Source organism: Gastrolobium bilobum, unplaced genomic scaffold (assembly GCF_033153095.1).
Source record: "Gastrolobium bilobum isolate Gb01-03AN ecotype WA unplaced genomic scaffold, APGP_CSIRO_Gbil_v1 utg19911, whole genome shotgun sequence".
In the NCBI taxonomy this organism is placed as follows: Eukaryota; Viridiplantae; Streptophyta; class Magnoliopsida; order Fabales; family Fabaceae; genus Gastrolobium; species Gastrolobium bilobum.
In genome coordinates, this window is record NW_026898798.1 from 183527 (window position 1) to 208473 (window position 24947).

Here is a 24947-nt window from a genome sequence, read left to right on the forward strand (position 1 = left end):
TTGTATTATTTTCGTATCCAAAAAAAATAAAATATTGTATTGTTTTATTGAAGAAATTGTTAATTATTGCATATATTATATTATCCACCATCTAAAATTTGGCCAAATAAAGATAAGACCAAAATGATGGGTTTGTTGAAGACAACCGTAACAAGAATTCTAATTACAAGTTAGTTTAGCAAAAGTTGTGTCTTGAAAAGAGATTATTACGTCTCACCACACCAAATATAGGGTTAAGTCCACGTAACATGAAATTCAGGAAAAAAAAAGAAAACACAATCAAGCGTGCCTGTTTAAACGCTTCTTAACCTTTGTTTCCATCAAGCTCTTTCTCTTTCTCTGGATATTGTCACCACCACCTTCTTATCTTCTTCTTTTTTCATCTCTCTCACATTGCCAATACCTTAATTCTATTCCCTTCCCTTTTCATTCCAATCCAATGGGAGACCACGTACGCTCCCCAACATTGGATTTGCATAACATCTTTAAGATTCCAAAAACTAAATCCATAAAAGACATGGGCAAGGCTTACAAATCGCTTGTATCCAAACGACACCATGACAAGAAAACCCCCGAGGTAATCTTAAATTTGTGCATGCTCCTTTTTTTTATATAACCTGGATGGTATCCTCATTCAACCTCCCTCGATCACTTTGTCCTTGGAGTACGGCTCAAAGGCTATCTCTCGTTACAACAACAGGTGCATTGAGCTTCGCTCCTGGAGGAAGGATGAGATTAATCCCTCCTTCGAGGAGAGAGGCATTGTGCATGCTCCTTAACTATAACATTTCTCACACAAGTTTCATCTCATCATGCATTTTTGGAACAACACATCTAATAATTAACCTGGATCATTGTTGTAAACTTTTTAGTTTCATCTCTTCATGATATCTTATGCATGCAGGAGCCAATAACACCCTCAAGATTTGAGCAAAATGATAATAAAAGAGTGGATGAAGATATTTGGAGTCCTAATTTTTTGTCAAGGGCTGCAAGTAGAAGATCTAAAACGCCAACACCAAAAAGGGCTTCATCAAGACATGTAAACAGGAGATGCACAACACCAACACCAACGTCCTCTCTATCAAGAAGTTCTAGTCCAAAGAGTGCAACAGAAATTGCTACATCATCTCTCAAAAGGATTATGAGCAGAAGGAGTACCTCAGCTTCATTATCAAGGAGCACAAGCAAATTGGATATCTCTGAACCTGAGATGATTAACCATGCAGCTTCTCCAACAAAGGATGTGGGCATAAGGGGTACCAGGGAAACTGAACATGTCTCTGCAGTCTCTCTGTCAAGCAATCTCAGCCGTAGATCCACAACACCTATCATATTTTCACAGACAACAGCTAGAAAGAAACCCCCAGGAGTTGAGAAAAAGCTCCTTTGCACACTTGAGGACTTATGCTTTGGACGCATCAAAAAGATTAAAGTTACAAGAGATGTTATCAAACATCCCGGGTATGCTACTCTCACATGATCTTAAAAGATAAATTTTTTGTGTTGCAAAAACTGTTGTGATTAGGCAATTGCATATATGATCATGCTATGGAGCATAAATAAAATTTCGAATTAAAAGCAATGACAGTTTGGTAAAAGAAAATTTTTATTTTCTGCTAAACAAGAAAGAAATTTTTGTGGTAACATCTGATTAGAAGGAAATTTACTAACTCAATTTTGCAACAGGGTAATTATCCAAGAGGAGGAGATTTTAAAGATTGAAGTGAAGCCCGGATGGAGAAAAGGAACAAAGATTACATTTGAGGGAGTTGGAGATGAGAAACCAGGATACCTCCCAGCTGATATAGTATTCTTAATTGATGAAAAGAAACACCCTTTGTTTAGCAGAGAAGGCAATGATTTGGAAATATGTGTTGAGATTCCTCTAGTGGATGCACTTACAGGCTGCTCCATACCAATTCCTATATTAGGAGGGGAAAATATGACTCTGTCATTTGAGAATATTGTCATATACCCTGGTTATGAGAAGGTTATTCAAGGTCAAGGCATGCCAAACCCCAAAAATAATGGGAAAAGAGGTGACCTTCATGTCAAATTCCTCATTGACTTCCCCACAGAATTAAGTGATGAACAACGGGAAGAAGCTGTTAGCATTCTACAAGATTGTTGCTGATGACCATATATAGTTTTATGCAGATGGACCAATTTGCTACAATCATGATACAGGACAAAAAAATATTTATCTATGGTACCATGCAACAAGCATAGTCTGATAAATTCTTGCACTCTTACCCAACAACATCACATCACTGAAGCACATCAGTAATGTATACATTTTGTGCCAAAAGAATGAAGATGTTGAGCTTTCCATATGGAGGGAGGCCTGCCACTATTGAAAAAGAAAAGAAACAGCCATCACTGTTCCACCGATGTTGTCTTCAACAGTTACAGTTACAGTGTCTCCTTCAGAAGCAGCGTGCCTCTTAATGTGGCCTAACCCAAAAGGTTGATTACAGATGCAACTTCAACATTGTTAGCATTAGCACTAGGTTACTAGTTCTCAGGACATAGTTATATTACTTATCTAATTATTTAAGGAGATAGGATTCTCAAAAGATGTAAGTTATATAAAACATGGTCAACAAATGTAACTAGAGTTTTCGGCAGGTCTCATTTACTTTAGTTTCAGCTGGGAACTAATATGAGCAAATGCCCGTTTTCCTCTCTTGAATCAAACAAGACAAGACATGGATCGAAAAAATATAGTGAAAATTATAGCAGCCAATTTTCTATAAGCTGTAGTAATGCTTCCAGGTTCAACGGCTGCATATGAAATCCAAATAAACTCCTGCTTGAGTCAGTCATGTTACGATCAGCATGTAATTAAATATGTACTGAGGATAAAAGGTAGTCTTGTTTGTCTATTCAATAATTAATTATGTTTGTATTTTGAAATATGTTATTACTTGATTAAAAAATTTATACGAACTAAAATAAGAAAATTTTCCAAGACGCATCCATAGGACATTTTCCCATATATATTTACGAAAAAAAAAAAAAAACTGCAGCTTGAGCTCAGTTAGAACTAGTACTAACTACTACAACTACAATTTTAGGAGCCTATTGCTTTTTTAAACTGAAAACTTTTTTTGTACCGTAATGTCTCCTTAATCTTATCTATCAAATGGGATTTTTATTTTATATTTATTGATTTCATTCCCGTATAACTTTCAGAGGGACAAAACGCGCATAGATTGTCCGTATTTATAAAAGCAAAAAGCTATAATGAATATATATATATTTTCATTTGGACCAACGAGAAAGTAGTCCAATCACCTATATGATATCAAGTACATCATTCATATATTAACTAGATCTCCACTCAAAATCTAAACTTTTCCTCGCTATCTGTCATTATTATCCTGACCCTCAGGGTTTACAATGCCAGGAGTTTCAGTAAAATCTTGTCCTTGATCTCTCACATCTCTGAACATGGAAAAAAAGGAATTGAGGCCCTCCGATGAAGCACCTCCTAAGATCCACAGTAACAAAGAACTGAATGAATTCATGGATCCAGGGTCGGGACCGCTTTCTGCTTGTGGAATGTCAGCTTGCCCAGGAATCTGTGCAGGGTTAGCAACCCTGTCTGGATTATTTTCTGACCGCCCTTGAGGGATAGTAGCTCCTGGTCCATTCTGAGGCATTGATTGATCAAAACCAGATCTGAACCCTGTTCCGGAAGGCAAATCTGTGTTACTTAATCCCTGATTCCTTGTATTCAATCTTGTGATTTGCAACGTTGATGCAAGAATAGTAGATGATGTAATGTGGAAGTCAGGTTGTTGAAGTTGTGACCGTCGATTTTGCATAAACCTCTGCAAAGCTGGTACCTAATAAGTAATAAACATAGCAGAAGTCAAATTTCAATTAAGTAAACATAAACAAACTTATAATGAACAGAAATACATTGCCAGACAGAAAAATACATTCCTATCGTAACAAAGAAATGCTATTGCTGGGTCTAAACTACAATGTACTAAAATAGAATTTATTGGGTGCTTTATAAGGTAGTTAATCCTTTTGTCAAATCTACTAGTGCAAAATAAAGATATCGGAGAGAGAACAGTCATAACCAAACCCACAGGCTAAGCATCAAATTTAATACAACCGTCTGGGGAAGTATTTAATAGGGGCAACGATATTGGCCCTTTTTTAAGCTCCCCTCCCCAAAAATATGTGTGTGCGCAAAACCCAAAAGGAAAGAAAACTATTGGGATTTATTCTATGATGACTACTAGAAGAAGAGTATCCAAAAAGGGAAATTAAATGACTGGGTCATAGTGCTTATCGTTTCAAAGTCAATTTCTCTTTCTCCTGAACTAAAAGATGTTCTTGCTGGGAGCATGTACAATTACAGGGTGTAATCCAACCAATCCAAATGCTCAGGAAGGCAGAAAGTCCAGGTAATGCCTAACTGCTGCTATAGATTTATTATCCTAAAAATCGAATTGACTAGAAAAGCAGATTCTGATGAATATATACTACTAGCTTACTCATCCGAAAGAGAGAAAGGAATAAAGAGGGTGGATGTAATTCAAGGACGTAACATAGAAGAAGTAGGCTGATCCAGAAAAGCATCCTTTTGCCTTTAGTGCTTGGTAGGAGCAGCTTAGCGCATATGCTAGAATTAGAATCACGCGTAATGAAGCGCTTGTCTTACTTATCTAAAACATACAAATGGTCATCACTCATTACCTCAAACCGATTCCAAAAGTACAGGATAAGGTGTTGCATAAAAGCAGCAGTTGTAGAGAGAGCCAAATATGAAAAACCTGAAAAAAAATTAAAAATTAATTATTTCCAAATAACATTAACTTAATCCAGCTAAACCCCACAAAAAGAAGAAGAAGCAATATGAACGTACCATAAGCATAAGAGAAGAAATATATGTGAAAGACCAGAAAATACAGTAAAAAGAAACGAGGGAAGAACTTCATTGATATTGGTGTTCGGACACTGCAAGTAACAAGAAACATAATCATATTAGATGACCATCAAGCACTAGCACAAACATACAGTTTTGCATGAAAGTGCAACTTGTCAGACTATTCATACATCAGTTGTCACAATGATCAACTAATGAAATGGCATATAAACACCAGTCAAAGGCATCCTCTACGGTTATGGACAAAAAATATAAAGGTGGCTATACTTGAGCTGTATGCCCTTTTAACCAATCCCAAATTTGGCAGAGTACATTTGGACTTGGAATGGAAGTTTAGTCCAATGGCCAAAACAGAAAAAGAAACAGTAAACTTCTGACCCAACCAATGACTATAGTTGACAATACTTCTGGCAGCCAAAATTATATTACAGGCCAATTGGATCCATTTACAACTTAATTACCCACTAGGGTTGACTTCAGCACGCAACCAAGCCCAGCTGGTTAGAAAATAAAAGTAAAAAATAAAATTCTGAGCAACAAAGCCAACAGATATGCTGACTCAGCAGTGATTTCAAACTTAAGACCATACTTTATAAGTTATTTAACTGAGAGAGAGAGATACCTAATGAGAGTAAATAGTTCACACAACCAGACAAGAATCAAGACCATGAAGGCAAGTAGTTGATCATCATAAAACTCAAAGAGAAAAAACAGAATACCAATCATAATCTGCAGAAAATAAGAAATTTATCAGTAAAACTAATACAATAAGAAATAGCACTAATGATAGAAAATTCAAATAGATACTCTTGCCAAAATTAAATCAATTAAAATGAGTGCTTACAGGAACAAAGACTAGTGATTCAATCACATGCACAAAGATCAGCTGAAATGTCGGAAGGCGATGCCGAGCATGGTGTTGAAGCTGCACTGTAAAGACTAACAGATGTGAAAAGCTAATCCCATCCCATGTGCAGGAAAGTATGGTAAAACAATGAATAACTATAACATATTAGATAGTGCCAAATGACTATTCTTATGAATAGCAAATTTAATCCATAAGATTTAGTGGACGAAGGACTTTCTGAATAAACCATCCTCATAAAGTGATAGCACTCAGGACAACCCTGACTAGCTAATGATTGCCTCTAAATTTATTTTAGGTGAATTTGAAAGCAAGCAATTAATCCATGGCGCAATGGGCTGAATGACAAAATAGATGCAATCCAAGCAAGAATTACTAAAGCAGTTTCCACACAACGAAACATCTTTATACAGAACAAATATTGCCTACCCGTAAACTTCAGCATGCGAGTCTGTGTTTCTCTCAATGTAAATGACACAGACATTGTGGTAGTAAAAAACACAAACAAGGACATCATAAGCACGCCACACTTGGTTACAAGGTAGTCTGCATAGGCAAAACAATACATAAGTTACAAACCAAAAGCAGTAAGTTCTGATTCACATTAAGGGTTTCACATCAATAATTAATTGTAAATAAATTTGCCAACAAAGAAAGTAGATTCAATAACCCCTCAAAATACAATATAACGAAAGATGAAATAGCAAACAAAATAGAAACACAGATTTCTAAATATAAACATTTTTAGGTAAAAAATTCCTGGGAATTGATTATGGTCTTTCGAAAGAGACTGCACATTTGGAGCAAGAGGAGCTATATTTTATACTATAAGATTTTTTCCATAATCCAAATATAGATTTACCCTATCGATGGTCATTACTTAACATTATTTTAAAACATTAAAATTAACAAACAGCTCTTATGCAAATCTATTGCGTAACTGAGGTCCAACACACCACCACCCATCCATATTCACCATCAATGCCCATCATGTCTCACCATGGCTGCCTGTTGGACCTATGACATTGCTGAATATCAGTAAGCACACCCCATGAAGCCCAATGTTTTTGCAGAAAGTTTTGGCTTTTTCCGAATCCCAAGGGTGAGAAGAGTGAGAAATTAAAAAAACTTTCTCAGATCGAGAAGGGTTAAAATGATAACAAGGCAAGCGAATAAATATGGAAGGAAACATAAAACGAACAGAATTGACAGAAATGAGTAACAAAGGTTCTTTAGTTCCTTAATTCCATGCCCTTCCTGCCTTCATCAAACCTACTTGAGTTGCTCCATATGTATTTTATCTTTAACATTATTGTTTAATTCCTCATTTCATGAGCTTTGCCACCCCATCTTTCCATGGAACATCCTCCCATGCCATTCTTGTGCAGTTGCTCTCTGTTAAGGGTAATTCTGGGAGGGGGACAGAATAGCAGAGAAATGAAAGAGGAGACTAGAGACAGGTGACATTGAGAGATTGGTTGGAAAGGAGTGAAGAGATTGAGAGATTAATTGGAAGGAAGTAATTTCTTCTTTATTTCATACAGACATTGTGACCTTTATAACAAGGATTTGAAATACTAAAAAGCTATAGACAATAAATGTTAATGCATACTAAAAAAGTATAGCCAATAAATGTTAAGGCTAATTGATACATATCGCGATAAATTGATACCAGTCTAATCATTTATTAATGAAAGCTAAAAAATGCTAATTGATATCACACTAAGACCTTGGTGCCTAACACTCTCCTTCAACCTTTTGCATTTGATTACTTCAATTCCAAACTCAGCTTCATCCATAGGACATTCATGTCTGTACTGCATATACCCAAAAACCACCTCGTTTAATTATGTCTTTTTGTTCGATGCATGCAACCATTGATCTATTCTAATCTAAAATTTGGATTCAAACATGAACTTTATGCTGCAAGTATCCATAAAATTAAAGTAGAGACCATGAAATACAATCTCTCCAAATGAGGAGTGCTTGATGAAGCAGATAGAAGGATAAATCAACAAACCTCCAAATCTAGCCGGGCCTTCCGGAGCTTCTTGAGCATAACTAAGATTATAGAATTCCTTTGTTTGAAAATTATAAAGATAACCTGGCATGAAGTCCCAGAAGAATTTCAGCAATATTTAAATCCTGAATGTTTAAAGTAAATGGATGACAAATATTTATAGTGGCGATTAGTGGACAATTATATACACTAGTTTATCCAGAGAACAGGAAGTTACCTTGACCAGGAGAGCTCAATAAACTGTTGATTAAAATTGTATCATATCCCACAAATCTGTTTATGAGTAGTTGCTGCCACCTGGAAATGAAATATATCTTCAATTGAAAAATGCAAGGTAAAATCTTAGAAACATTATTATATATTACTATGAGGAAGGTTATATTTACAAACTATTTGTTTACAAACTACACTAAGTATGACCAGTCATACTTCAATCAAGAGTGTATGACCGGTCATACTTAGTATAATTTGTAAAAAAAGTTTGTAAACGGATCCTTCCCCTATTACTATATAACATAAATGAAATTCCTACAACAACTTTCCTATGAGAAAAACAATTTACAGCTGTCAGTGACAAACTACATAATAAAAGTAGCTCTCAAAGGAGATAGCCTGCCTCCTTCTGAACCAAAACCAGATAATCATGCTAACATCTTTACCTGTTTCCAAAGCAGGAGTGCCAAGGTAATATGCTAACATTCACAGTACGTATGTTATGATGAGACTTAGCACTTTCAGGCAATAAAAAATATCCCTGCAGAATAATATTACACGATCAACAATAGATAAGAGCAGTCTTTATCGAATCATAATCAACATTAAAAGCAGCTTCAACAAACTTACAGAATCTACTTCAGAAATTAGAAGCATGTACCTCTTGTACAAAGTTCAGTCTAAATAAACTTAAAAATTGAATACCTAAATAAAAATAATATACCTTTTCCATAGTGTACAAATATGTGGGTTCAAATGACTCGCTTTTCTTTTTAAGCCACTGCACTGAAATTGAAAACACAACTTATTGAACAACAACAGAAAAATGGAATGCGAGAATGAAAGAGAAAAGAGGAAGTCAGATAAAAATCATAATTTATTAATGTGGGACAACTCCATAATACAAAGGCTCCAAATTGATTATCTAAAATATCATATGCTTCTTAAGTTTCTAATTGAAAGTTAACTAAACTTCAAGAAACCTTTTATGTTTCCTAATTATTTTTCTTACACAAATAGTTTCTGAAAATCAAAGAATCCAATGTGCAAGGAACCCATTTTTACACTAGACAACCATTATCAGCATACCGATTGAAGAACATCAAAAGTATGAAAGCTCATTTACATCTAGGTCTGTCAGAGATTTAAATTTTCAAAGCCAACATAAGTTTGTAAAAAGATATTCTATAGTATTATAAAGGCAACATCTGGCTTTTTGACCCTTTTGCCCTTTTTTACAATAAAAATTACCATTATGCCCTCGTTTCTAAACATTTCACCTATCTTCCCCTGTATACCCGAGTATGGACCCAGATACTCGAGTATCTGGCTCCATATCAAGGTATATGTTTAAAAAAAAAATTACGGGAATTTCCAAAAAAAAATATAATTTGGACATCCGACTCAAAAGTTATGACCTTCCGAAGTTTTACTCTAAAATTTCCAAAATTTTATAATGCCAATAAGTTTTGTGATACCCACAAAGCTCATCCTCAGGTTACCAGAGAATATGTCCAATATTATGAGTAGATGACTATAGAAACTTGTTTGATCCAAAAAATATGATGTTATATTCTTTCCACAAGATTTTACGATTAAATACGGACACCCGAGTGGTTAAATTTTTTTCCCCGAGATTTCTTGGATCAAACAAGTTTCTACAGTCATATATTGGACTTAACTCGAGTAACCTGAGCAGGAGCTTTCTGGGGATCACAAAACCTATTGGCATTATAAAATTTTGGAAATTTTAGAGTAAAACTTCGGAAGGTCATAACTTTTGACAAGGGTGTCCAAATAAGGTCTTTCTTTTTTTATTCCACATAACTTATCGCGAGCTACGTGTTGGGAAATTCCTATAAAGAAATTTTTGAACATATACCCGGGTATGAACCCACATATTCGAGTATTTGGATCCATACTCAGGTATATGTTCAAAAAAAACCCAGAATACTCGAGTATATAGGGGCAGATAGGTGAAATGTTTTGATATGGGGGCAAAGAGATAATTTTTTAGGTCATAAAGGGCACGGTGGTCAAAAACCCGGCAACATCTTCCTCACGCCTCATTTCTTTCACATTTTTATTCAGATAAATTAGTAAAACTCAAAACTTGTAAAAATACCACTTTCTCCACTTTTGAAGGAATAACAACAGTTATTTAAACCCACTTGGCACTTTCTATTAAAAAAAAACCACACACAGAGTTATTGAAGAATTGAAAAGAAACCTAACCATACTTTGTTTGCCTTCATATGAAAAAGGAAAGAGTTTGGATACAAATTTTAAAATATTTCAGCATTTAAAAATGCCATTTCGCATCCATTATAATTTAAACTTAAGTGGAAAATATTTTATTTACCTGCATTAGAGTTAAGCTTGTCCAGTTGAAGGATATGCATCCATTTGGGAATATCAAGATTTAGGTGTATACCAGCAATATTCTGCACTTGAAAATTGAAATTTAGCAGAAATTTGAGTAAATATGATCATTAACAAAAATGGTATAAATTCTGGACAGAAATAACTAGAATGCATCATCATATCATACATGTGTTCTTATATAGCTCCGAGAAAGAATTTATTTCTACTTACCCACAGCTTCTGGAAACTACCAATTATCTGCATTGTGTGTTTCCAAATGAATGAGATTCGCCTATACCACTTTTTACCAAAATGTATACCTGCTGCTTTTAATGTCTCTTTGGCTGATAAAGTAAAACTATTTCGTGACTCCTCTTTATCAATTTTGATGACAGCATCTTCTACTGGCCTGGAGTTTTGACTTGTAGAGGTTTCAGCTTGATGTTCAAGAAACTCAGTGTTAGCCTTCCAAAACTTGAACACCAATTTTCCCCTCCTAGCCCCTGAACCAATCCAGTTCCACCAAAACTTGGAAGCCAAAAATGTCAATTCATCTCCATTGACATCAGAAACCTCTATTTTATCTTTTATAATTTCTGTTTCAGGAGGATCAACTCTGTTCGATTCAGAATCATTATGAGACCACAAGCTGGAACTGGTTATCTACATCAATGTTTTAAAAGAGCGTCGTAAATAAAGCAAGACAACCAACACAGAAAAATAATCTCCCAAATGTTATCAAAAAAAAAATAAAAATAATAATCTCCCAAATACTAGTTAAACCTTAAAGTAGGTTATTAGAGCTATCAAAAGGAAAGATCAAGGGAAGTGGCAATTTCTTATACATTATAGGGAAAAAGTGATAGAATTAAAACCAAAAATCTGCAAGAAATACTTCAATATTAAATTTCTTATAATTACATAGTTTTGATTAATGGAGAAAAACTGTTAAAAGCATAAATAAGAAAGTGCATGTAAAAGAATGAAAGGTAATATATACCTTAATCTGAATAAGTTGAGCTTCTGTTGTTACGACTCCAGATAGCTCACTTGAACACCCAGGCTTCACATAGAGAAGAATAAACTTATAAGAAACCAAAGAAAAAACATAAAACAAAATTGAAGTTGATTCTAACTCAAGTAGAAAACAGGGAATTATCAACATCATCATCATCAACATCAACAACACTTTTATCTCAAAATAGTTGGGGTCGGTGGTAGATAAACCCAAAAAATGGTACAGAAAGATTGAGAAAAAATGATAAAAATAAACTTTAAGTATATATATATATATATATATATATATATATATATATATAATATTATCCATACAAAAGTAGCACCCAATTATAAGAAAAAATAAATTAAAATAAAATAAAATACAAATAAGGATATATAGGGGACAAAAAAGAATAAGAAGGTAAGAAATAAAAAATAAATAAATAAATAGATAAATGAAATAAAAATAAAATAACATAACATAAAAAAGAATATAGGGAAAAAAAAGAAAAATAAAAACACATAAATAAATAGGTAAAAGAAAAAAGATTGAAAGGAAAAAGAAAGAGAAGGGGGAGATAAAGAGGAAAAGGACTAAAAAGGGACCGTCTGGAACATAGGAATAAAAACGGATCTACCCCTTCAAACAGTGAATTACAATGAAGTAAATTTGAACAACCTTGAATCTTGGGTTACCAAACACTGAAACCCTAGACATAGGTTAGGAGCTAACAACTAGATTCCTGACCACATGGTTAAGTATCAGAAAGAATCATTTAATATAATTTTGGCATGTAAAATGAATTAAAAAAATGCAACCCTTACACAGAATAGCTAGGAGTTTAAGTAAGATCATGAATGAGGATAAGAATGGGACAAATATCATGGTTAGAAAAGCAAAAAAAAGATGAAGTAACATAGGAGTCAGATGAACCTATAGCTTGAAATGGTATTGTATGCAAGTAATTGCTAGGCCATTGCCTCATCCAACTTGTTATGCGATGATGGATAAAACAAAAGCTTCTCAACACTGTTGTCAGTTGTCCAGTGTGAGTATGTAGTTCTTGTTTCAATATCAAATTCAGAAATCTAGAGAATAAGGGCTGAGTCTTGTGTGCACTCATTACACTGTGCAACGGTTAGTTTGTGTTTGTTTTAGATTTTGAATGCTTCTAGCGTAGGTTTGCATTTCACAAAATGGAGTTCAACAGTAGCTTGATGTGCTCGGCAATTTTTCACTTAAAGTAGATGCGCTTTTGCATTCTGTAAAACCAATTCTAATTCCAGCAACTCCTGGAAGCTTTTTCTTTTGCACCATTAAAATTGCAAAGTAAATACTACCAAGTTATCCTCATTTGTTTCTCTCTCTCTCTCTCTGCTCATTCCCACACTCACTGAAAGCAGTAGTCCCCACCCTTGTATGCTTGCTGGTTAAATAAGGTTTTAAGTGAAAAATGAATTTTATTATTTTAAAATTGTACTTTCATCAAATGTGAATTTTATAAATTTTATAAATAGTGATAGTAGAAATTTATTTAAATATAAATAATTATCACGTATTTGGTTATAATGTAAAAATTATTATTTTTTACATGAAAATGTTGTGTTCCTTATAATTTGAAACATTTTTTTCCTTTTAATCTTTCTTTTTAGAGTTTATCAAAATTAATTGTACATATCTTCATAATTTTAAACATTTTTCTCTAAAATATTTTTTCTTTTAAATTAAATTTCTAAAATTTAATCTAAATTCAAAAATACTTGTGCAATGAACGAGATACTTTCTAGTATTTTCTTCACAAGAGCCATTTGTGTACCTGAGCTGATAGCACAGCGTTCAAGCACTTGAGCAATGCTTAATTAATTTTGATCTTCAAAATAGGCTCTACATTTTTGGAACTAAATAAAAATATAATATTTTATTCATAACAGCCAATTATGTACTCAAGCTGATAAACATTGGAATGTTATCTATATCATATCCCTTCTACTAAAATCTAAACCTTAGGTGGTTGTGTTCCACACCGTTGGATTGAACCTGTTCCAGAACCACTTGTTCCAAATACAGATTTTTCTTTGAAGGCAGCTCAAATTCAATGTAACAATCCAACAGTGCAACAGGTGCAATGCACCAGAGACATGGCTGGGAATCATGTTGAGATTAGAAAAAGCACCCAGTTTTGGATAATTTTTTATCAAGAGAGGAGGAGTTGTAACTTTCTTTTTATTCCTCAGCACCCAAATCCAGAAAAGTCCTTTGCTGATGATAGCCTTAATTTACTTCACCAAAAAGAAATTCACCATAACCTGTGGCATCCAGAATCATGAGAATTTCATCTAGAATAAAAGCCAAGTCCATGACTCCATGGTCAAAAGATATAAGAACTTTGGCTCATCTAGCTTTTCCATTAGCAGAATCAACTGCAGTCTGGTTAAAAGAACCCCAATATTCTCTATCACATACTGAATATTATATAGCAAAAGCAGCTCCAAATGAAAAAGTCAAGTCCCAACTTTCAATCACTACTTACGATAATGCTAATTCACCACGAAAAATGCCAAGCCCGTCTCTAACAAGGTATCCACTCCACAAAAACTATCACTATTTGATAATAAACATAAAAACTCAGTAATCTAGCTCCAATTTTCAAAACTCATAAAAACAGAATTATTGGTTTCACTTCTTTCCTTCACTTATCCCAATTCAGGTTCACGATTATAAGTTTAATTTGAGGTATATTCAAGCATTCAAAGGCCATCAGTAAATAATTCACTATTAAGTAGAAAATATAAATCACAGCCAGAGATTAAAATCGAAAAGCCCTAAAAGATAACAAAAAGTAGAAATTGAGAGAGGGAGAAGCAAAAATAGACACCTGCTGAACGTAATTGGCGTGCATAACAACAAGAATACAGAACAAGGTGATGGCAACGACTAGGTAAAAGTACTCCAAAGCAACTCGGACTTTTGGTGTCAGCATCTGCGAAAACCTCTCCTGCACGCGTATGAAGGTCTGCTCTGGATCCATCGCGCGGCTAGAAAAAACAAATAGAAAAAGAGGAAGAAATATTTTCCCGAGAAAGTGATGGAAAATCAAAGGTATTCTTCTTCTTTCATGGTTTTCTGTTTATGTGATATTGATCATCGTTCACGTTTTCAGCGAGGATTCGGAATTGGAATACAATTACAAATACGAACAATAATTAATTGTCTTTTTCCTTGTCTTTTACACTTCATTTGCATTCGGGTGTTTGGTGAACAGAATGAGGTTGTACCTGCCGCAATCAGAGCAGGATAAGGTTATTCCGTTTGTGTGGTGCTTCATCTTTAGTAAAATTTAAAGGGACGAGTTATTTTACCTTTTTTTATTTTTTTGCATTTTTCTTACCATTCTTTAATATTGTTAGATTAAAATTTTAATAAAAGAGAAAAATAATAAAGGTTGAATAATTTATCCCAAATTTAAATTAGGGTTTTGTTTTACATGTTTTTCTCGATGCAGAGCGTCGTAACGAATAAAAAATATTTATTACCTACAATTAAGAAAAAAAATTATATTTGTAATAATTGATAGTAATTTTTAATTAATTTTAATTTCTTAACATATATCTTAAAGATATTCGTTAGCAAGACAAAATGAATTATACATTCAATTATGGGAAAAATGTTTGTCCTTCTAAAGAATATAACTTTGTGTTATTTTAGATCTTAACTGTTAATTTTCGTCAATTAATAATTATGTGTGTGTATATACACTGTCATTGCAGCACGTACATAACCATATAAAAAGTGAAAGCATTAAATGTGAAAAATCATAGTCATATACCTGTCATTGCTGCACACACAACAACTTTAGATATGATTTTACATATATATGTGTGTGTGTTGTGTGTATAGATACATATACATATATGTATGTGTGTGTGTATATATATATGTGTGTGTATATACACACACATATATATAGGTAAAATCATATCTAAAGTGTTTATAAAAAAATCATATATAAAGTTGTTGTACGTGCAACAATAAAAGGAGTATGGTTATGATTTTCACATTTAATGCTTTTACATTTTGTATGGTTATGATTCCTCCATTAAATGCTTTAACCCATATATATGGAAAATTTATCACTGCTGCACGTAAAGCGACTATAAAAAAGTAGAACCCATATATATATAGGGTTTTATTAATCTCATGTTAAAGGAGATAGTTATCTCATGTCATAGAGATAAATTTGTGGGCTCCACCACCTGAAAAAATAAAAGAAAAGAAAAGAAAAAGGTGGCACAGTTATCGAAGGGTGTGTAGGAGAGAAAATATATCTTATGTAACATAAGAATAGTTTTTCCCATATATATATTGTTAGGAATGTGGCTTCAATACTCAAGAGGGGGGTGAATTGAATATTACAAACTTTTCGCAAAAGCCCCTTTCTAATTTTTAAATTATCATTTTAAGCAAACTTTGTATATGGAAGGTTAATCAATACATTTAAATAACCCACAACATATAATATATCACAATTATAGAACTTATGCTAGCACATACAAGATATCAAAGGAATAACTAAGGTGCTGGAAATAAAAAGTTTAGAGTTTAGATAATTGCAAACATGATATATCCTAGTTTGGTCACCACCACTTGTGACTTACATCCAGACTAAAGTCGATCGATCAATTTTTCAATATAGGCCAAGCTTCATGGGTGCTTGACAAACCTCTACAACCTCCAAGCTTTCGGGTGCTTGGAAACCTTATAATCCACTAAGCTTTACGGGTGCTTAGCAACCTTTAAACCACCAAACTTCTTGAGTGCTTGGCAACCTTACAATATGATTTTATAGTAGAGAATGATGATCAAATGAAAACTCTCTCAAAGAGCAAGTATACAAATTGAAGCTCTAAGTGGATATGATAAATTTACAAGAATGAGCTCAAGATTGGTGAAATTGTGTATATAAACTCAACGAATGTTTTTGAAGCTCTTTTTACTTTCAAAATACTCTTAGAGTAGTTGGGAATGCATATAGTGTTTCCATTGAAAATTAACCGTTTATAACCATTATATGCATTTTGGACAGTGAGTAATCGATTACTTTTTGTCGAGTAATTGATTACTTTCATAAAGTAATAAATTACTTTCACCTGCAACTTAGCAGCAAGAACATTATTTCGTATTTTGGGCATAACTTAAGTTATTCTTATGGATTGATATGATATTAGTCTCTTTGGAAAGATAAAAGAGATACCTACAACTTCTATAAGAACACGAGATCAAAACCCATCATCTTCGATATGAAAAGTGGTATGGAAGAAGGCAGCAAAATTATGCAGCAAATATGAGTTTAAATATGTTCTAACTTGCTTCCAACCACTTTTTATGAAGAATCTTGACTTGATAAATATATTTTGAAGTTATAAAACATGTTAAGGATCTTTTCCATGAGTTTTTCAAATTTATTTAAAGTATATAAAGGTTACGAATTATGCAACTTGAAAAACACGCTTACTTTGAGAAAAACTTTGAGCTGATGCAATGCAATCTACGATATACCATTATAAATGAGTCTAATTCCTAAGGATATATTCTAAATATGGTTTTAGACTTAGCTTCATGTCTTTTGTCTTGGATTTTTACTTGAGCTTAACGCTTTGACCTGTTGGATATGACAATGCTTGACACTTTGTTGGTTTTGATCATTTTCACCATGACTGTGGTATTGAGCTTTTTTTAGATGTTGTCCATGCTTTGTTGCTTTTTATATTGGTTTTTCTCCTATCATTCTTCCTTGTTGCTCTGCCATGTATCTTCAATCATTACACATTGCTGATTTTTTTTGCTCTTGATCAATGTTTTTCTTTTTTTGTTGTTGCAACTTTATTATCATCAAAACATATCTTGTAGGAGACAATTGTATCTCCTATACAGATAATAAAAATGTGTGGGGATTATATTTTATTTTTCTCTCTTATCTTCACATGGCTCCATATGGGCCCCATATACTTTTAAGTGTGTAGGAGATAATTTTATCTATTATAATTAGGGGTGTTCATCAATCATGCCAAACCGATTCAAACTACGATAACCGAAAATAAAAAAACTGAAAGAAAAAAAAACCAAATTTTTTAATTGAATTGGATTTGTTTTCAGTTTGGTTGATGAAAACCGATTCAATAAATTAATTCCTTGTATCTACTTGGTCCTATTCCCCAATCATAGTCCAAAAAATTCTAACCAATACTTATTAACCCATCAACCCAACAAAGTTTATTGGTACATTTTAGCAAGTTTTCGATACTACTATCATTATGATTTCAACCTTTGGATAAGATATGATAAAAGTATGGATTTTTTGCTACATAAATATAGCATTTGAATTGAGTTAATGATTTGTTTTTATTTAGTTTTATAATTTTCACGTGAATGTAATACTACTATAAAACTTATGTGCAAAAATTTGAAATAAAAAATTGTTTTAAGATCTCCATGTATGAGTATTGAGTTTAATTTTCCTTACTTTGTTATTGTCTAATTTTCTTTCTTATCCTACAGGTGATAGGTACTTGAAACCGAGTTTATCCAATTTCAACTTGATAGATACTATATTGAAAATTATATTATCATTTATTGATACTTCTAGATTGCACAATAATCATTATACAAACTTTACAAAGCCAATACATACAAAAGATATATTATTTGCACAATAATCATCGTATAAATTTTAGGCTTTTAAAAAACCAAATCAAATTGGATTAGATTTGATTTGAAAAAAAAAAAATCCAAACCGAAAAGACGATTACAGTTTCCAAAATCGATCCAATCTAAATCGCGAACACCTCTATCTATAATATAAGAAATATTAATCAATATATATCGCGAACACCTCTATCTATAATATGAGAAATATTAATCAATATATATATATATATATATATATATATATATATATATATATATATATATATATATATATATATATGGGTGAAGATCATTTTCACCAGTGTAAGTTACACTCTCAATCTTGTCCGCTGATCCCACTTATATCTAAGGGCTCAAATTTTTTAGTAATGTGAGCCATTAGATACAAGTGGATCAATGGTCAAGATTGAGTGTAAGACTTGTAACTCTTACACCGGTGTAAGAATATCCTGCCCCTATATATATATATATATATATATATATATATATATATATATATATAATACTCTATACATAATTTAAGTATACGTTGCTTCAACGTCACAATCTTAAATTTGTGGTTGAAATTGCTTGCAATGTGTTGATGCAAAACACATAGTATGCTTGGGCAGGCTGAAAACCATTCTGTTCTCTGACACTGTTTTTGAAAAGAAATAATTGTTTTTTATTTTTGTGTCTTGGAACAGTTTATGAGAAAAAATATATATTTGATAACATGTTCTATTTTTATTCCGAGAATGAGAATTGCGTTTGATAATACAATAAATAAAATAATAATAAATAATTTATATTGAGCATAAAAAAATTCGGATCATCACTTTCCTTTCTATAGGGTGTGGTGGCGATGGCGGCGGCGATGACATGGTGATGATAGTGGTGGTAGGGGTGGCGGTGGTATGGTGATGACAATGGCTGTGACGATAATGACGGTGGTGGTGATTGTGGTGGCGATGACGTGATGATTGTAGTGGTGGTGGTGGTGACGATAGTGGTTGCGACGATGGTAGTGGTGGTTGGTAACGGTAACGGTAGTGGTGGTGGTGACGGCAGTGGTATCAATTATGGTGGTGGTGGTGGTGGTGGTGGTGATGGGTGGAGGTCGTGGTGATTGTGGCGGTTGCATCGTCGTGATGGTGGTGGTGGTAACGACGACGATGATAATGGTGGCGGTGATCGTGTCGGGATGATGGTGTGGTGGTAGTGATGATGATAGTGGCGGAAAGTAATTGAGAGAGATAAATATTTCTCATCTTGTGTCCGAAAACAAAAAAGAAGAAATTTTTTGCTTTTTTTTTCTGTTCCCAGCGTAAAAATTAAACCAGTTCATATCGGGAACAAAAATAAATAAATCAGTTTTACCAAACGAATTTTCTATCCATTTATGTTCCTGGAACAAAAATTAAAAAGAAAAAAAAATTATTACGGAAAGGTTGTGATGAACACTTTAAATGTTAAACAACTCTTTATTATGTATATAAAAAAAAAAAAAAAAAACTCGTTATTTGCAACAGTCATATACCCTCGTTAACTTGTTAAGTTGGATAATGTTTCTCACATCAAAATTTGTAGTTTCTTTTTAATTATTGTTAAGGAAAAAGTTCAAAAACCCTATTATAGTTTAATGTTAATCACTTACCCTCTTATGTTTTTTTTTTTAATCATTTAACTTTTTTAAATTGTTCATAGAGGTAAAATGAACAAATTAACACAATATTTAACAATATTAATGATGAACTTGAATGAAAAAAAAGATAAAAACTAAAAAAATTATGTGATAGAAAACAAATATTAGTTAAATAATTTTAGAACAAATCATAAAGAAATTTTTAAACTTTTCCCATTTTTGAGTAAACATATTCTGTTAGCCGTAGTTAACTTCTGTTAAACTGCAGAGATATATTTAATTGTTAACAGAAAATAATCATTACAATAGTGTTATCGATTGTTAACCGAAAATAATGCACTTAATTTTTTTTCAAAAGTATAAAAATTTTGCCAACACTTTTGAATTATAAAAATTAATTAAAACATATAATGAAGGGAAAAATATTTATCGTTTTAAAAGATATGTAATTGTATCATTTTAAGAGAGAAAGACACAATATAGTATTTTTTATTTAAATTTTAAATTTAAAGAAAAAACCGTTCATACTCTCTCGTGTGATATCCATTGCTTGTGTTTTTCTTTTACTTAAAATGATATAGCTTTATGTTCTTTTAAAAGACAAACACTAAACCAATCTATTATACCTCAAGATTAATATAACCTATTTATTATTCAACTTAATGAGACAGAATATTCTTAGTATCAATCTACTACCACTCTATCATCACTGGATCCCACTTTTCAGTAAATAATCTCTGAAAAAATTTTGAAGAGAGAGAAAAAAATATTTTTAATTTACTTCCCGAAATACATAATTATATTAGAATGATGTGAATTAATAATAAAAATATTTGATAATAAGAATATCTTATCTATAACTCAACTACTTCAAATATTTATGAAGTATTAAATTCAAGTGCTCGCTCAGCCTCTTTCTCGTGCAAAGTGCTATTCCCTTCATGTAACTCACATTTCACAAAACCAAAAATGAAATTTACATTCACAATCATAACATTTGCATTTGCAAATTGTAATCATAACATATACAACAAGAGGTGATCAAAAAGTTTGTGTAAAGTAATTATATAAACACTCTCAATTCTTATGAAGAAAAATAAATGTAATCTAAATAATACGCAGATTATAATTCTTTATAAAGGGTCTCATGTAAAAAATCAAGTAGGCCTGGCTATATTTTTTGGGAGAAAAAATTCTTAACTCAAATATCATCTTAGATTTTAGATTTGCAATTGAATTTTTTTTGTAATTATGTAATTTATACTACCCTACTAACATTTCAAAAAAATGGACTTATGTCACATTAAAAATAAATAAGTGTGTAGAGTAAATACAGTTATATATGCCATTAAGAATTATTAAATTTAGAGTTGCCATTTTCAAGTTAATCATGAATTATTTAATTCATGATCTTTCCAAAAAAGATGAATAAGATGAAAATATAGAAAAAGGCTAATTGAGATAGAGAAAAATAAAAAACTCCGAAGTGTTTGTTGAAAATATCCAAATCTTCTCTAGAAACCAATTGGTGCTTTCCACCTGGACAAATGGATTCTGACAATGATTCCAAACTTCCCTACCTCTTTCATGCTCTTTAAAATGCCTGTGAAGCTGCTTGGATTCTAAATAACCTGCTGTGGATGCTTAAAAATTTAAAACCTCATCCGTCGTTGCTCTTGAGGATCATATAAGTGCCAAATTTTCAATGTAGCATAATCACTGAACCAATCAAGGATCTCTCATTGCTCATTCGTGCTGCAATAATGCAGGATTCACCCAGATGAAGAAAAAAAAATCATGCTGATTTTGGTTTTTATTTTGTTCGGTTTCTGCTTCGTCTTATTTGGGATGAGCTCATCTGATTTTTTTGCATCTAGATGTTCGTCTTTTTGTTAATTCTTGAAGAATATTTGAAAATTCCATGTTTACGGTAACTTTGAGTGTTTGAAGCTTTTTGTTTTGATAAGAATATGGCAAAAGATTTATTATAATGAAGAGAAGCCAAAATTTCGAGTTGGTGTAAAACATTGAAGGATATTGTTGTTGAGATGTATAGATATTGTTAAAACAAATTGGTTGAAGAGGTGAAATTACAATCTTATGTTTCTGAAAATTATAAGAAGCAATGAAGAGAAACTATGGAATGAAAAGTTACACATAAATAACTCAAATTTTCAGATTAGGAGATTTCTGAAAACAAAGGGAATCTGTTCCCCACGTGTAGAAATTTATTCCTAGCTTTGTTTTTTGTATTTTTTTCCCCATTCTGTAATATTGAATTAATGCCAGTTTGAAGGTCTTGAAGTGTTAATTGATACTTGATAAGCCACATGCAATGAAGATAGACACGTATGTATATGTGTCTATGATGATATGGTTAAACAACTCATTTTTATTTATTTATAGTTTATATCAAATATTAAATAGAATTAATATCATTCTATCAAATTGCTTATGTACTGCATATTAAACATAGGATGTGATATAAATTTATCAAATTCATATTATTTTTGACTGTTATTCAGTCATCTTATCTTATTCATATATATCCTATCATGTCTAGCAAACCAACCCTTAATTTTATAAAATTAATTTTGATTAAAATCAATACATTCATTCATGTTTGAAAATATTCATTTAAAAGTGATTTTACATAATGAATACTACGTGGGTGTACTGGATTAGGATTTTAGAAGATTTTTTTGAGATAAAAAATATTATATATTTTAAAAGACTATTTAAAATTAGAGGGACTTTAAAGACTTTTTTTATAATTAAGATTTCATAAGATTGAATTTTAAAGGATTTTAATATAATTTATAAGATTTGAAAGGACATTATGGATTTATAAGATTTTAAAAAATCATATGAATTTTTAACAAACATTCAAAATTACAAGAGTCAATAAAAAAATAACAAAAAAATGCAATAATATTAATAAAAAAAGTAAAACCTAATATAATTTTCTCAATCAGTAAGACATAATATAATTTTTAACAATGATTCAAAATTACTAAGGAACAACTCTCCACATATCTAAAGCTATACTAGTCCTTCACGCATTAATATTTTTTCGTTTATGCTCTTGGGTTTGACCAATGAGTTGAAAATTATCTTCTTCATTTGGTATCAAAACTATGCATATATGATTATAAGACCAAACTTTTTATTTATTAAAATAATTCTAAATTTGCATATAGAACCTAAAGTTCATGATAAAATTTCATTTGAAATTTTTTGCAATTGATCTTCGAAACCTTTGGATTTTTGTTCTACGTGATGAGAGTTTTCTAATCATATATCATATGCATGTTTTCATTGAGTATTCTAAGAAAATTTCGAATATGAATTTCTGAGTTTTATTACATGAAAGTTTAGATAAATTATTAAATTATTTTCAATCGATACATTGAAACCTTAAATTGCTTTGAAGGCTTTTAAAAAACAAGTTTTTAGTTATCTATTGACACATAAATTATTTGAAATCGTTTCTTGTAGCGAAGGAATTTCATTCATTAATGTATTGTTACGAAATATAGAGCTCGTATTATGAAAGTTTTAATCTTTCTTTAAATTGATATTGTTTCATGGGTCAGGATCATTTTACACCAGTGTAAGTTACACTTTTAATCTTGTCCGTTGATCACACTTATATATAAGGGCTCTAATTTTGTAGTAATGTGAGCCATTAGATACAAGTGGATCAATGGTCAAGATTGAGTGTAAGACTTCTAACTCTTACACTGGTGTAAGAATATCCCGCCCCTTGTTTCATTAACGTAAAACAAAAATTTGTTTGAGGGTTTTAGTCCCTCGTTATTTTCCCACTGTTTTATGTTGTTTTTAATACAAAAATCACACTTGTTTCTGAGTTATTTTGTGATGAGAATCAATAAAAAATATGCTATTTTTGAGCTTTGACGAAGCTCTTATAGCAGAACCAGGTTTCGAGCAGGTCAACCCGCCAAAGGAAGAAAAAAACACTGCAATAGAGAAATATCAAGAAATCTTATGGGATGTTTGGTAGGAGTTTTCTTTGGGATGGATGAGGAAGTGTGGGTGGGTATCTAATAATACCATGTTTGGTACAAGTTTGCAAAAAAATTATCCAGTAAAATAAGTTGCCTAGGATTTGCATTTGTGTGTATTTTGTGATGAAAATTACTGTTTCAAAATACCACTTCCAATGTGGTATTTGGGATTACTGGCTAAATGAAGAATATTTTAGGCAAGGGTTGTTCTGATTGAAAAATTACAAGGGTTATTTTGTAATTTCAACCCTTTCCCCATCAATATTTTACCTTCAATCAAACATAGGTCCAGGAATTTTAACACAATTTCATCAGTAATATTTCAGCCTACCAAATAACTTTTTTTTAACTTTCCAACCATATTTCTAGTAATTGTATTTCTCTGGAAAAAAAAATTTCCTCTACCAAACACCCCCTAGGAGTTAGGGTGAGATTGCGAGAGACACATCCTATTAATATTTTTCACTAAAAAGTATTACGAAATCCACACCAATAGAAAATTCATTAAAATTGTCAGATTTTTGAAAACCACAAGATTATTTTTCCTTTGTTTAAAATATTGATTGAATACGAGCGGATTTGGACGGACTCTAAAATAATCTCTTAAAATCCTTATTGAATACCACGTTACTTTTTTTTTTCAATTCTTTAAAATTCTAATTGAATACCAATATATATTTTTTTGTCTAAAAATAATCAATTAAAATTCTTTGAAATCCCAATTCAATATACCCCTTACATTTTTTGTTGGTAACCATGAATACTACATTTTTTTTTTGATAGGCAACTACATTTAACTAGTGTTAATAAAAACAACTTTTAAATGGTGAATTACCTCACCAAAAAAAAAAAAAACAACAACTTTTAAATGATAATTATTAAAAATGATATGATATTATCTCTAGGCTAGATTAAAATAAATCAATATTGAAAAAAATACTTTAAATAAATTGACGGCAAAAGAAATTCTTTTGAAATTGAAGTTTATATTAATATTATTAAATAAATTCACTTCGATAGTAGAATTTTAATATTTTCAAAAAATATTGAATTCTACTTTTTTAAATATTATAGGAACGCTAGTATAATATTAGGTTACTGACCGCAAAAAGTAATTGAAAATTTACTTTTACGTTTATAGAATCAGAATCAAGTTTAAAACCATTTTTTTTTACATCAGATAATGCCAAACATTATGGAATTTTTTAAGTGATTC

At 31.7% G+C, this 24947-nt stretch overlaps 2 protein-coding genes across 2 annotated transcripts; one reads left to right on the plus strand and one right to left on the minus strand.

Moving 5' to 3' along the window:
* The first annotated feature begins 517 nt into the window (after positions 1-517).
* LOC133284185 (uncharacterized) lies at positions 518-2137 on the plus strand. The gene is made up of 3 exons (XM_061481175.1): positions 518-577; positions 905-1464; positions 1690-2137. Exons 1-3 carry the CDS (start codon positions 518-520, stop codon positions 2135-2137), a joined length of 1068 nt encoding a protein of 355 aa, XP_061337159.1.
* Positions 2138-3258: 1121 nt separating this feature from the next.
* On the minus strand, positions 3259-14656 carry LOC133284208 (membralin-like protein At1g60995). Its single transcript, XM_061481194.1, has 14 exons — positions 14247-14656; positions 11372-11434; positions 10603-11034; positions 10370-10451; positions 8732-8793; positions 8454-8548; positions 8012-8091; positions 7795-7878; positions 6204-6320; positions 5754-5839; positions 5532-5638; positions 4889-4980; positions 4720-4796; positions 3259-3854 (listed from the first exon to the last, which is right to left on the minus strand). Exons 1-14 carry the CDS (start codon positions 14397-14399, stop codon positions 3369-3371), a joined length of 2016 nt encoding a protein of 671 aa, XP_061337178.1. The 5' UTR covers positions 14400-14656; the 3' UTR covers positions 3259-3368.
* Positions 14657-24947: the final 10291 nt, after the last annotated feature.

Excerpts from the sequence above, each read along its gene's own strand:
- LOC133284185 (XM_061481175.1), top strand. The coding sequence starts at position 518 with ATGGGCAAGGCTTACAAATCGCTTGTATCCAAACGACACCATGACAAG. Across the intron at positions 578-904 it reads ATGACAAGAAAACCCCCGAG|GAGCCAATAACACCCTCAAG; the intron begins GTAATCTTAAAT and ends TTATGCATGCAG. Across the intron at positions 1,465-1,689 it reads GATGTTATCAAACATCCCGG|GGTAATTATCCAAGAGGAGG; the intron begins GTATGCTACTCT and ends ATTTTGCAACAG.
- LOC133284208 (XM_061481194.1), bottom strand. The coding sequence starts at position 14,399 with ATGGATCCAGAGCAGACCTTCATACGCGTGCAGGAGAGGTTTTCGCAG. Across the intron at positions 8,092-8,453 it reads CACTCCTGCTTTGGAAACAG|GTGGCAGCAACTACTCATAA; the intron begins GTAAAGATGTTA and ends TTTCATTTCCAG. Across the intron at positions 6,321-7,794 it reads AGGCCCGGCTAGATTTGGAG|ACTACCTTGTAACCAAGTGT; the intron begins GTTTGTTGATTT and ends TTGCCTATGCAG.